At 34.9% G+C, this 14,398-nt stretch overlaps 1 protein-coding gene across 2 annotated transcripts; it reads right to left on the bottom strand.

Annotated features, from left to right (window-relative positions):
• Positions 1–3,171: 3,171 nt before the first annotated feature.
• Positions 3,172–11,976, bottom strand: iscub (iron-sulfur cluster assembly enzyme b). 2 transcript variants are annotated; one of them, XR_012405880.1, is made up of 5 exons: positions 11,856–11,967; positions 11,280–11,393; positions 4,190–4,281; positions 3,951–4,029; positions 3,172–3,809 (listed from the first exon to the last, which is right to left on the bottom strand). XR_012405880.1 is itself a non-coding variant. In NM_001017800.2 (5 exons), the coding sequence occupies exons 1-5, from the start codon at positions 11,949–11,951 to the stop codon at positions 3,715–3,717; spliced, it is 495 nt and encodes a 164-aa protein (NP_001017800.2). In that variant the 5' UTR covers positions 11,952–11,976; the 3' UTR covers positions 3,172–3,714. The 2 variants fall into 2 exon arrangements, 1 of the variants encoding a protein (NP_001017800.2); NM_001017800.2 differs by having other exon boundaries at positions 4,171–4,281; positions 11,856–11,976.
• Between the last annotated feature and the right edge of the window lie 2,422 nt (positions 11,977–14,398).

Genomic DNA, 14,398 nt, shown 5'->3' with positions numbered 1-14,398 from the left:
TTGCTCGTTGTCATGAGTCTCTTTTCGCTGTATATGTCGATGGCTCCCTAAAGGGGCTGTGCCATTTAGGGACAATATCTAATTGCAATTTTTTCGCCTGTTGATTTCCAAAAATCTATTTATTATTATTAAACCATAAGAATTACCATATTTTATCCATAACCAACTGACCTAATCTACCTATTGTTGTTTCTAGTTACTATATACTTTATAGTAGCTTATTACTAGTTCTATTGGATTGCGACCCCTGAGGTAATTACTTTATATTAAAGACACAACAATAGCGTCAGATGCAGAAGATTGATTTTACAATACCAGGTTAAACTTTTTTGGCACATTTGCAGCACTCACATACATTAAAAAAATTAAACGAAGTATAGACTTGGGTGTATTGGTGTGTGTGTGCGCCATTGCATGCGAGGTTTCTGTATTTATAACCACCTCAGAGGATATTGGGGGTCATGAGTCACTAGCATTGTTATTTTGGGGGTCGTGGGCTGAAAAGTTTGTGAATCCCTGCTGTAGACAATCAAAAAAATATAGCTTAAAGGGGCTAATCATTTTGACCTTAAAATGTTTTTTAAAATTTTTTAAATTGCTTTTATTCTAGCCAAAATAAATAAGACTTTCTCCAGAAGAAAAATATTATCAGACATACATGGAGAATTTCCTTGCTCTGTTAAACATCATTTGGGAAATATTTAAAAAGGGGAAAAAAATTAAAGGGGGCCAATAATTCTGACTTTAACTGTATATAAATTTAAAAGAATGTTGAAAAACTAATAATTACTGACATCCAAAGTAAAAAAAAAAATACAATGGAAGGCACCCTGCAGGCACAGGAAGTTAACATCACGTCATACTGACGATGTACCCCAATGTAACCCAACGTTGTGGGGACATTGGATTTTGTTTAGAAATGAAAAAAGGGTCGACGTCAGAACCCAACATCAAGATGATGTCCAATGTCCAAGCTAAAATCAACCACATATCAACATCTACTTATGTTACACCTTGACGTTGTGTGGATGTTACCACTATGACATCTATCAGATGTTGAATTTTGGTCACTTTCCAACACAACCTAAAATCAACCAAATATCAGCGTAATTTAACGTCATTATTGGAAGTCAAAATAATGTTGTCAAAAACATAATGTTGTTTGTCTTCTTTCTAGTCCAAATATCCTAAAACATCTTATATCAAGAAGCATTTTCTAGGCAAGCAACACATATTGTCTTGTTTTCAGAAATAATATTCCAAAATTAACTGAGTTTTTCCTGAAAATAAGCAAAATAATCTGCCAATGGAGTAAGCAAAATAATCTTGCTTTTCCTTTTGACATAAAACTGTTTGGCTTACTCCATTGGCTCCATTATTTTGCTTATTTTAAGGAAAAACTCACTTAATTTTGGCATATTATTTTTTAAAACAGGAAATTATGTTTTGCTTGTCTAGAAAATGCTTCTTGATTTAAGAGTTAGATATTTGGATTAGAAACAAGACAAACAATCTAAGAAAATCAGTTTTTTGCAGTGTAGACATTGAATTTTGGTCACCTGATATCATGACCTAAATCTAACCTAATATTAACGTCTTATGATGTTGTGTGCCTGCTGGGCAATGTCTACTATTTCCAACATTCTTTCATTCATTCATTTATTCGTTCGACTTAGTCCCTTTACATTCAATTTATTTTGTTTCAAATTAAATAATAAGGTTTGGAACCACTTGGGTGAGTAAATGGTGATTGAATATTTACTTTTGGTTGTGCTTCAGAAATGTTCTTTGCTTTACTCACTTTTAATAATGCTAACAGTCTGGAAAGATTAAGTAGGTGGCTTATAAAAGAAGAAAGCTATATTTTACAGTATGTCTCATCTAATCTCAATGCACCGCATACAGACCTACGCTCACAAAGAAATAAAGCAAGCACACTTGCTACTCCAATTAAGGAGACGAGTCTCAGTGTAAAAAATAGTTTTGCTGTGAGCCAGGTTATTGTTTACATATTCTGGCTTTAAATATTTCCTTTCAAGGTCGAGAGGTATTCAGCCGCAGCTGCTAAATGAGTCCCATGCCGCTTTCCAGTTTAGTCTATGGTCAGATATTAGTGTCTGCAATGTGCTTTCTATTTCAATATAAACTCACTATTGTAATCATTTTGAGATTTGATTTATATATTAGAATTTGCATATAGGTTTATTTCAAATACAAATACTAGCCAAAGTTTTTACTGTAAACCCTCCACAACTATTGTCAGTTTACTTCAGATATTAGATTAGATTCAGCTTTAATGACATTACACATGTACAAGGCAACAGAATGCAGTTTATGTCTAAGTGCAATAGCAGCAAGTGCAGGATGTAAGTACAATTTTAGAAAAAAAATGGTGATATTTATTTACAGATGGGTGTACTATGAACATTATATATAAGTTGTGTTACTGTTAACTATGAACAGAGATTTACAATAGATGAATAGGTACAAGTTGCTATTAATAATCAGAGGTATGCAGCTAGATATGAACATAAATACAAATGTCTAGTGTGGTGGATATGTACAATTTAGGATGAAATAGAGCAACTAAGTGCAATGTACAATTTTAAATGTGCAAATATTAAATAGTGCTGTGATTATGGGGAGTACAAGTTATGAGGAGAGTGTGGAGGTGTATGTTGATGAGAAATGTTGGTGATATAGTAGAAACATTTGAATACTGTTCAACAAACCCCTTATTACGTTTTAAAAATTAAATAGGCTACTTCAAATATTGTAAGAAACTGCAGATGTTGTTTTAGACCTTAAAAAAATTGTGCAAAACAGCGCCATCTATGATGATTCTGTTTATTTTCAAGATCTGAGGTAATCTGCTGGCGCTTTCAGTTTCGCAATAAATGTCAGGTAAAATGGTTTTCAAACACACAATGATAACATGTAACACTGATTAAAGCAATATAATCAACATCTGATATTACATAGTAAACTAGTTTATGCTGTTGTTGCAGAAATAGAAACGTAGAAAGAGCACGTTACCGTCAGGGATGGCTAGGAAAAAACCATGGCTTTTATCGTGTAGCCGAGCACGTCGTGCGTTATGACGACAGTGTAACGTGCTTGATAAATCTTCCAACACATGGATATGCAGTATCAAATATAACACTCACTTGATTCAGTTTTACATATGCTTTATTTTAAAGCTAATAATGTTTGAAAGGCCATCAAATACAATCTCAGCAGCATAAATCACCAACACAATCATGTTTCTGTCCCTTCAAACTAACATAATACAATAAAATAATCTGTGTGCGTATTCAGCTAGCAAGTGAAACCACATTTTTTCATTACAACTAATATTAGACAGTAACATTCAGTGCTTTTATATTGTGCGTTTAAAAGACTGGCTACAGTGCAAGAGTTGGAGAGCTTTGGTCTAAACTTATCACAAGGATTTCTCAAATGGCTTTCAAGACCTAAATGATGTTTCAGAATAAACAATGTCGACCCAACAATACGCAAAATCAATCACACAATAAAACTGCCTTTTTCTCTTCCAAGAGAACAATAACCATGTATATTTGATCACATTTTGATACTGGCATTTAGTAGTTTCAATTCTCTATTGCCCATGACCCAATCCGAGCCGATCTGAAACCCCATTTGGTTGTTAAGCACCAGTTGAGAACCACTGATTTAAAGGATCAAATGTGCCTCCTAGTTGCGGGCCACAGCTGTCTCCTCAACCGGTTCACCTTCCTGTTTCAGGCGGTAGTCGGCCAAAGCTGCTTTAATAGCATCCTCTGCCAGCACTGCATAACAGAGAACAAGGTCAGCTACAAAAAAAGAAACATCTTAACAGTAGAAATAATATGGGTCACTGTTATCAACCTGAACAGCAATCATAACACTAGTAAATAATGTAAGGCAAAGATGAACATTAAAATTCTTACTCGAGCAGTGCAGTTTGACTGGAGGAAGGCTAAGCTCTTTAGCGATCTCAGTGTTTTTTATCTTGAGGGCCTCATCGACCTGTACATGCAGGCAAACCACAAGACTTTTTAGGTTTAATGTTTAGACAAATATGTTCAGTTCAGGTTAAATTTGTTGAAATAAAGATTAGAAAAACAGGAAAACATCCAAAGAACTAATAAAAATGGCATTTCTGCTTACAGATTTGCCTTTCACCCACTCGGTAGCCAAAGAGCTGGAAGCAATAGCAGAGCCACAGCCAAAAGTTTTGAACTTTGCATTCACAATCTTCCCAGCTTCATCCACCTCGACCTAGGTGGGAAAAAGCAAAAGCAAACTTGAGTACAAACAATGTGGACTACTAATGCATATAATGCTTGAATAAACTGCAGAAAGTTTTTAATCATCAGTATTTGAACTGATTTGCAGACTGATCTTATATATGAAATAATTGTGCTACTGCAATTCATTCTAGAATGTATCTATTGATGAGTTAATTTTTTCATTCATTCATTTTCTTGTCGGCTTAGTCCCTTTATTAATCCGGGGTCGCCACAGCGGAATGAACCGCCAACTTATCCAGCAAGTTTTTACGCAGCGGATGCCCTTCCAGCAGCAACCCATCTCTTGGAAAGAGTTCATTTTTTACTATTGTTATTATTATCACCAATAATATTAAATGAATTATTATTTATTACTTTAAATAATAATAACTATTGTTAATTAGCAAATAGATATCAAATATTTATTAAGATATGAATATATTCTTCAAATATTAAAGGAAAATATATTATAATGAATAAATCAATAAATATGAATATGTATTTAGTCATGTTTATTTTTTAACTAATAAATATTAACATATTTTCTTTTACTATGTTTATTCATATTTACTACTTCATATTAGTAAACACATAAATATATTAGTTATTTACAATAAAAAATAATGCTTAAATAACGCTCCACATGCTTAGAGATGCATTTTTACTCCTGGGGACAAAGGAAATAAGGTAAATACACTGCAAACACACAAAGTCTGTCAAAAGTCTTTCTTTCATATATTATATTATACTAGAATTTATTATAGTTTGTTGGATCGGTTTGAATGTAAATCAGATCAAGAATAAAGTAAGAGTAATAAAGTATGAAGCGACACGGTGGTGAAGTGGATTGCACGTTCACCTCACAGCAAGAAGGTCGCTGGTTCGAGAATCGGCTGGGTCAGTTGGCATTTCTGTGTGGAGTTTGCATGTTCTCCCTGTGTTCGCGTGGGTTTTCTCCGGATGCTCCAGTTTCGCCCACAAGTGCAAAGACATGCAGTACAGGTGAATTGGGTTGGCTAAAATTGACCGCAGTTTATGAGTGTGTGTGTGTGAATGAGTGTATATGTGTTTCTAAGGGATGGGCTGCAGCTGGAAGGGCATACGTAAAACTGGATAAGTTGGCGGCTCATTCCACTATTATTAAAGGGAAAAGCCGAAAAGAAAATTAATGAATGAATAATAAAGTATGAATAGGAAAGAAAAATATTAAGTTTTAGAATATTATTTTACCAACATAAAAGAAAACCAAATGAATATGTCATAATGTTTTAAAGTATAATATAAAAAAGTAATTAAAACATAAATATTAGGGTAAAATTTTGAAAAAAGGCAATCAATTTGTTGATTACAATTATTTCTTTGACACTTTGTAAGAAGCAAGGCAAGGCAAGGCAAGGCAAGTTTATTTATATAGCACATTTCATACACAGTGGCAATTCAAAGTGCTTTACATAAACAAGAATAAAAGAAACAAGTAAAATAAAAGTAAAAACAAATAATAAAAATGCATAAAAACAAAACAAAACATAAAAACAGGTAAAATGTGATATGAAAGAATGAAGAAGAAGAGAAAAACATGATAGTGCAATCTGTCGGACGCAGCACAGTGCTCATTCAGTAAAGGCACAGCTAAACAGATGTGTTTTCAGTCTTGATTTGAATGTGCCTAATGTTGGAGCACATCTGATCATTTCTGGAAGCTGATTCCAGCAGCGAGGGGCATAGTGGCTAAAAGCCGATTCACCCTGCTTTGACTGAACTCTTGGAACTTCTAGTTTATATGATCCTAAAGATCTGAGTGATCTGTTAGGTTTGTATTCAGTGAGCATATCTGTAATGTATTTAGGTCCTAGGCCATTTAGTGATTTATAGACCAGTAATAATACTTTAAAATCTATTCTGAATGTAACTGGCAGCCAGTGTAAAGACCTGAGGACAGGTGTGATGTGCTCTGATTTTCTGGTTCTGGTTAGAATTCTGGCTGCAGCGTTCTGGATGAGCTGCAACTGTCTGACTGTCTTTTTAGGAAGACCAGTGAGGAGTCCATTACAGTAATCCACCCTGCTGCTGATAAAAGCATGAACAAGTTTTTCTAAATCTTCACTAGAAACAAAGCATCTGATTCTTGCTATGTTTTTGAGATGATAGTATGCTGATTTACTGACTGCTTTGACATGACTGTTGAAACTCAGATCTGACTCCAGAGTCACACCAAGATTCTTGACCTTATTTTTTGTCGTTTGACCTTTAGTGCCAAGGTACGCATTCACCTTGAGAACCTCATCTTTGTTTCCAAACACAATCATTTCAGTTTTCTCTTTGTTTAACTGAAGAAAGTTTTGGCACATCCAATTGCTCATTTCATCAATGCATTGGCAGAGGGTGTCAATGGGGCTGTAGTCATTAGGCTGTAAGGCTAGGTAGATCTGAGTGTCATCAGCATAGCTGTGGTAGGAGATTTGGTTCTTTCTCATTATTTGGCTTAGAGGGAGCATGTAAAGGTTGAACAGGAGAGGTGCCAGAATCGAGCCTTGTGGGACTCCACACGTCATGGGTGTCCACCTCGACCTATGGTCACCTATACTGACATGGTAACCTCTACCTTCTAGGTAAGATCTAAACCATTTGAGGACCGTGCCAGACAGCCCAACCCAGTTTTCCAGCCTATCCAAAAGTATGCTGTGATCGACAGTGTCAAATGCAGCACTGACATCCAACAATACCAGCACTGTTATTTTACCTGAATCTGTATTTAGGCGTATATCATTGATTATCTTTATAAGAGCGCTCTCTGTACTGTGATGTGCTCTGAACCCCGATTGAAAATTGTCTAAACACCCCCTGAAGTTTAAGAACTTGTTAACCTGGTTAAAAACAACTTTTTCAATGATTTTGCCAATGAAAGGGAGATTTGAGATTGGCCTGTAATTGCTCAATAGGGTGTTATCCAGGTTGCTCTTCTTCAAGAGGGGTTTAACAACTGCAGTTTTAAGTGAGGTTGGAAAAATCCCTGATAGAAGTGAAGCATTTACCACTTTTAGAAGATCCATTTCTAAACAGGTAAACACCGTTTTGAAGAATGATGTGGGGAGCGTGTCAAGACTGCAGGTTGATGTTTTCATAACTTGCACAGTCTCTTCTAAGATTTCACCGTTAATTGCCATGAAATCAGACATAATGTCTGATTTCTTAAGTTGTGGTTGAGCTTGTTTGATATCGACACAACTTGACTGATTGGATGAGCTTATTGCCTTTCTGATATTATTGATCTTATCAGTGAAGAAATGAGCAAACTCATTACATTTGCTTTCAGAGAGGAGCTCACTTGGAATCTGACTGGGGGGGTTTGTGAGTCTCTCTATCGTTGCAAAGAGTGTACGAGCATTATTTAAGTTGCTGTTTATAAGGCTTGAAAAGAAAGTCTGTCTAGCAGTGTTTAGTTCCATATTAAAGGCATGAAGACTGTCTTTATAGATGTTATAATGGACTACTAGTTTCGTCTTTCTCCACATACGCTCAGCTTTTCTGCACTGTCTTTTCATCATTTGTACTTTCGGTGACCTTGTCCAAGATCCCTTTTGCCTGCCAGTCATCTTCTTGACTTTAACAGGAGCGATGTCATTTATGACATTCTCAATTTTAGAATTGAACAAATCAAGGAGAGAATCAACAGAATCTGCAGATATACTTGGTGCTTGCGATATGGCTTTCATAAACTGCTCACTGGTGTTCTCATTTATGCATCTCTTTCTGACAGAGACAGATCTGTCTTTAATAGCTGGAGTGATCAATATATCAAAAAAGATACAGAAATGATCAGATAGTGCCACATCCTTAACAACAGTCGATGAAATGTGTAAACCCTTAGTTATAAGTAGATCAAGAGTGTGTCCACGATTGTGTGTGGGTCCTTGAACATGCTGAGTCAGATCAAAAGTGTTAAAAACAGTCATCAGTTCTTTTACAGCATTGATTTCTGGATTATCAATGTGAATATTAAAATCCCCAGCAATACTAAAATAATCAAATTCAGAGGTTACTATTGATAACAGCTCTGTAAAATCCTCAATAAAAGCTGGAGAATATTTTGGAGGTCTGTAGATAATGATCAGTAAGATGCGTGGAGACCCTTTTAGTGCTATACTCAGATATTCAAAAGACAGATAGTCACCAAATGACACTTGTTTACATTCATACACATCTTTAAACAGGGCAGCGATGCCTCCACCTCTCCTATTAACTCTGCAAACACTCAAAAAGTCAAAGTTTAAAGGAGCTGCTTCATTCAGAACTGCTGCGCTACAACTGTCATCTAGCCAAGTTTCAGTTAAAAGCATAAAATCAAGGCTATTTGTGTTGATAAAATCATTGACTAAAAGAGACTTATTGTTGAGTGATCTGATGTTTAAAAGCGCTAACCTAACAGTTTTAGCTGTTTTTTCTATAGTAGTCTCAGATCTACATTTAATAGACACCAGATTTGAATGATTTGCTAAACGGCCTGATGAAGTCTTTGGTTTTCTGTCACTTAACACAACACATATCTGCTTAGAGAAAGCTACAGACACACTGGGTTCCTGCTTGTTCTGAAAACATTTGATAAAGACACTGTTATCTAAGCAGGCCCCCGACACACATCAGTGACAGCTCTTGTGTTCACCAGCTGAAGATGGGGCGTTGTTGTTTGGGCCCTGGCGGTGTGATCGGAGGGCTCTTCCAGGTGGGCTCATAGGTGGTTGTGGAGCAGGCCGCTTTTTGGTTGGTAACTGGGGGCTTGCGGCAATGGAGTGTGAAAGTTTAGTTCCAGCACACACCAGTTCCTCCATCTTTTTTGAAAAACCCAAGAGTGGTGAACATTGTGACAATGAGAACGTGTCCGGTGACAGAGGCTGTGCATCTGGAGATTCTGTCTGCAGAAATATGTTTTCCTGAGGATCATTTTTGAGTGACGAGACTTGATGCTGTTCTGATGAGTCACAGTCTGCCTGTGTTGAGCAGAGGGCAACTGATAGTGTCTCTATCAACATTGGGTGTTTTGGCTGCGTGGCATTATCACTGTCCTTGGGTGATTCGTCAGCCACAAGTCCACTCAGGAGCTGATTTGAAGTCCTGTGGTCATCCGGACATTTGCTAGGTGTGTGTTTGCAGTTCAGTTCAGTGGCATACACAGCTGATGGATGATTGAGGGAGAAAAAAATATTGTCCTTTAGCACCTTTGCACCAAGTTTGTTTGGATGAAGGCCGTCTGATGTAAACAGCTGTCTTTGGTTCCAGAAGAGATTGAAGTTGTCGATGAAATTCAGTCCTTTCTTGTTACATGTTTTCTGTAGCCATACATTTAGACCAAGAAGCCGTGAAAACATATTTGTCCCTCTTGCAGGGAGTGGTCCACTTATGAACGCCTGAACCTTCAATCTTTCAGCTGTTTCCAAGAGCTCACAGAAATCTTTCTTGAGCAGTTCTGACTGTTCTTTCCGAATATCATTCTTCCCCACATGGATGATAATCCGTTTTGCCGTCTTGTGCTTTTTCAGAATTTCCTCAAGCTCTTTGTTTACATCAGAAACTGTTGCATGAGGAAAGCAGTATGTCATTGTAGATCTGCTCCTGAAATTCTTGATTATTGAATCTCCTACGACTAGTGTTCTTATCTCAGGTGCGATCGGAGCAGAATGCCGCTGTCTAGTCGGCCTTGAGCCTCTGTTCCATGCAGAATTAGTTGCTGAATCATGCAATCTCTGTCTGACTACATTTGGGGATTTTTCACCCATATTACTCAAAACTTCATATCTGTTCTGAAGCTGTATTTGAGTCCGAGCTGTATTTGGGGTAGAAGACGCTAATGCGGCAGCGTATGATCTGACCCCACGAGTACCCTTTGGTCTCGCACCTTGTTTATGCCAATGCTCATTTTCAACAGTTCTTTTCTGTTTTTCTGTGCTCAAAACAGTAGCAGGAACAGATTTATGGGACTCACCGGCTGTGTGCTGAGAGAATCCACAATGAAGCTGAAGTTCTGGTCGGATCGCAAGCAACTTCGTTTCAAGAACTGCAATCTTTTGTAGAAGTTTGTGGCAGTTTGTACAGCAGTGAGAATCTGAATTAATCCGATCCAGAGGCATTTTCACAGCCGTGTCTTCCCGTCTCCGGAATGTAAGCAGCTGATAGCTGGTAGCGGGAGGATTGTTTAGACGGTAATTCCTTTCTTGTTAGTAAAGCTATATTCCAGAAAGTTTGTAGAATCGATGCTGATCTTCAAGCCGTGTTGTTTGAGCACTGTGCTGATAGGCTCAAGTTAAAATTAGGGTATAAGATATAAAAGCAAGAGTGCGAAGAGCGGAGCAGTGGGCAAAGACGTCCGAACAGTAGCAAAGCAGGAAGTAAGGAACTTCCTTACTTATGCACAAAATGCATAATCATGACAGGCTTAATTTACTTGTTTCAATTTTTCAATCAGTTTTCTTATAAAAACCTGCTTAAAGTGTAATCGTGGGATTATTCATGAATTTATTTATAGTTCATATAAATTAGTTATTAATTATGGTTTATATAATTAAGTTATGAGCTGTTAGCTTTATTATGGCTTATATAATTAAGTTATAAGCTGTTAGCTATTTAAATGCACTTTAACGGTGGATGAGGTCCTGCAATTTAGCCATTTCTGTGGCTAGAGGCATGTTTAGAGATTATCTGTCCTTTTAAATTTGTTATTATCATTATAATATTGTTATAAACAATTACTATGTTTGTATTATATTTGACCCTCTTAAATGAACAAACAATAAATCAATCTTTTTTAAATCAATAAATTAAAATACAATCATTTAACATATGCAGACTTATCCTGTGTAATTCCTAAATGCCATCACAGGCTTCAGATACACTACAAAGAATTAAGATCCACTAAGATTCACCTTAGTGACATCTAGCAACATCCATACTCATTCATTCATTCACTGGTCCTATTGTTAAGAAAGACAGGATTACCTGAAGTTTCATCACATCTCCACATGCAGGGGCACCAACCAACCCGGTGCCAACATTCTTAGCATTTTTATCCAAAGATCCTACATTTCTTGGATTCTCATAGTGGTCCACGACCTTAAAATAAATAAAAAATAAAGTTTATGGGAGGAGCCAACTAAGTTTTTTTCTGTCAGAATCATGTGCTTATTGTTACATAAGACAAATACACGGCCATGCTGATCTCAATTGTCCCTCAATTTTGACCTAAATAATGTACTGATTTTACAGAAATATAATTTGCTAAATAAAAAGATATTATGGACTCATTCAGTGTAACAAGTTAACTATAAGTCATCTACAATAAATAAGATATTAAACATAAGAACTGCAGTCAGATGACTTAAAGAAGTATAAGCTGGTGGCAGAAAAATCATAAGAAACACAATAGGTCACATGTTTGTGGTGACAGACAGTACAGTGTAATTTACTGTCGTTGTACATCACGGGATATAAACCACACGGGAAACCACTTGAAATAGATGAAACCAAAAGAGAGAACTTTCGAAGCTGTCACGATTACTTCTCCGACTAGCTTACCTTTTTGTGATACCCAATCTGCGTCCTCAAGGTTGGAGCTGAAAGTGTTTTGAGGATTTGCGGAGCAGCGCACTTCTTCGCCAGCGACGCCGCCATGATTTCAGAATGACGCACTTGAATCTCACACATAGCGGATTTATAACCCGTTGACTCTCGTACATTGCAGCGACCATCGCGAGATGTGAGACATGGGGAAACCGTTTTCTATTTTACTCGAAGTTCATGTGTACCTATACAGTACTCCGTTCATACCTTGTTATTTATCTATACATTTTTATATTGTTTATTCTTTATTGTTATCTATTAAACTTAAACAGTTTACACCCTACGTTTTAAAATGTAATAACCATCAAAGTTACAAAAATACCCAATACAATTAATAAACATGACATGATCAACGTTTTGGCAGATAATTTTCTGATTTTGGTGAAACTTTACAGCTTCTGTGTGTAAATGTGTAGGCTTTTATTAAGAAATAAAGGGTTATTTTCTATTATAATAAAAATAATATCCACTGATTATTATTATATTTAATAGTAGCAAGTAGTTTTTTTTACATGGATACAAAACATAACACAAAACATGAATTAAAAACAGGGAAACAACAACAAAAATAGAAAAAAAGATATACTGAAAAATGAAATAAAGTAAATGAAATAACTTTTTTTTTTACTTTTTTTTCTTAAAATACATTTAAAATGAATCATAATAAATTCTCCTTTAATTTGTCTTACTAAAAATTATACTGTGCTCTATTATTTTGCTTTGAATTTAACGAAATAAAATAGCCATTTAAATTATTATGCCGTCCGTTCACCCGGCTACTGAATCTGGGGAATTTTAATAATTATGTAACTAAGTTTAAAAGTAAGTAACTTACTGACATAAATGTCTATATAGTAGCCTGTTTTATAATCAGTAACATAGTACTCTATACAGCACTCAATATGGACACAAGACCATTGAATTATTTAAAGATTTAAAACACATATTCTAAATGATATAAATAGACTTCCTAGCATTGATTCTAATTGTGTACATTTAATTCTCACTATCTTTAGATATGATAAAAAGGCTTTTTGCTAGAAAATATGCATCTAGAAGATAATATCTAGCAAATAAAACAAACTAATTAATTATACACATTTCATTTTGACACTATAATCAAAGTTTAAATAACCAAATTGCATTTTCAAAGCAAAACGTAAAACAGTATGATAATCTTTAATCATATTGCCTTTTTTTATTAATGCAAATAGAATACAGTGGTGACATGAACAATATTGTAAACAATATTCAAAATATCAATTACATACATTGTCAATAAAAAAGGAAAAAAAATAAAGAAAAAAAGGACATGAACATGAAATGGAAGGTATGATCAACTTCAGTATTTAAATTAAGTCAATACAAAATTCTACTTGCTTTCTTGTTTTCAGATAATGAGATTGTATCTAAATTCTTAAAAAAACAGGAAAGTATATGAAAAAGCTAGGAGCCATTACAAATGTGGTTTGTATTGATAAATTTACATTTGTGGATATATAAATTCTTAAGAAAATAAATTACATTTATAACAAAACAAGCATTTCTTTCAGTGGAGACAGAGTCACAAAAACAAAAAATAAAATCTTTAAAAGTAACATATATGATTTTTGCAGTTTTGTTTAATAATAACATATGAGGTTTTTAAAACATACGGTCTCCTTTTACAGAACACCTGCCTTCACACATGAAAGAAATGGTTTTGTGTGTCAATTAGGCTTTATTGGAGGAGGGTGATCAGAAGCTCACAGGAAATGGTCTTTCGTTGTTTGTTTTTTTATTTTTGTTGTTATTGTTTTTTCCTCCTTTTGTTTTATTCTATAGTTCTTTTTTCAAAACGACATGTATTATAGGATTGTGCTGTTATGTGGAAAAAAATATTATTTTGTTTTATGTGCCTTTCCAGAGACTTTGTGACTATTTAGTCACCAGTGTTAGTACTTACAGAGGGTATGATGTTTCCCCTTTTTTCTTTTTTCCTTACCTCCATCTTTCTACTGATTTATTTACTTATTTACCTTTTTTTAATGACTAATATAATTTCTATAACACATTGCACACTTGATTATGTCTGTAAAAGCACATTTTACATTCAATTTGAAAAAATTACAAAGCCTCAAGCATTAAGAAAAAAGATTATCATAAGCTTTAAGAAACTTCTTATTATTATTATTATTAATAAGCTAAAGAGATTCAATATTGTACGAAATTTCAACAAGAAAAGTATTAAATATCTGTATTGTTTTTAGGAACTTTTGTGTATAAAAAAATTACAGTGTAACACAAAAAATTACAATAAGATCAAGCATAATCATTACCCGAGAAACACAGAAATATATCTTTTATAGACAAATCTAAATAATTTTTAAATAAGGACGATAAATAAAAAATTGATATTATTCCAATCCAAAGATGTTTAATGTGAATGCAAATATAGAATAAGTGAAATAAAGTCTCTTCATGTATTTTGCAGAAAGTACACAAATTAGATATATCCA

Source organism: Danio rerio, chromosome 5 (genome assembly GCF_049306965.1).
Source record: "Danio rerio strain Tuebingen ecotype United States chromosome 5, GRCz12tu, whole genome shotgun sequence".
Lineage (NCBI taxonomy): Eukaryota > Metazoa > Chordata > Actinopteri > Cypriniformes > Danionidae > Danio > Danio rerio.
This window is presented reverse-complemented; position numbering and strand designations above follow the sequence as displayed.

Excerpts from the sequence above, each read along its gene's own strand:
- iscub (NM_001017800.2), bottom strand. The coding sequence starts at position 11,951 with ATGGCGGCGTCGCTGGCGAAGAAGTGCGCTGCTCCGCAAATCCTCAAA. Across the intron at positions 4,030-4,170 it reads AGTGGGTGAAAGGCAAATCT|GTCGATGAGGCCCTCAAGAT; the intron begins GTAAGCAGAAAT and ends CTGCATGTACAG. Across the intron at positions 3,810-3,950 it reads AGTCAAACTGCACTGCTCGA|TGCTGGCAGAGGATGCTATT; the intron begins GTAAGAATTTTA and ends TCTGTTATGCAG.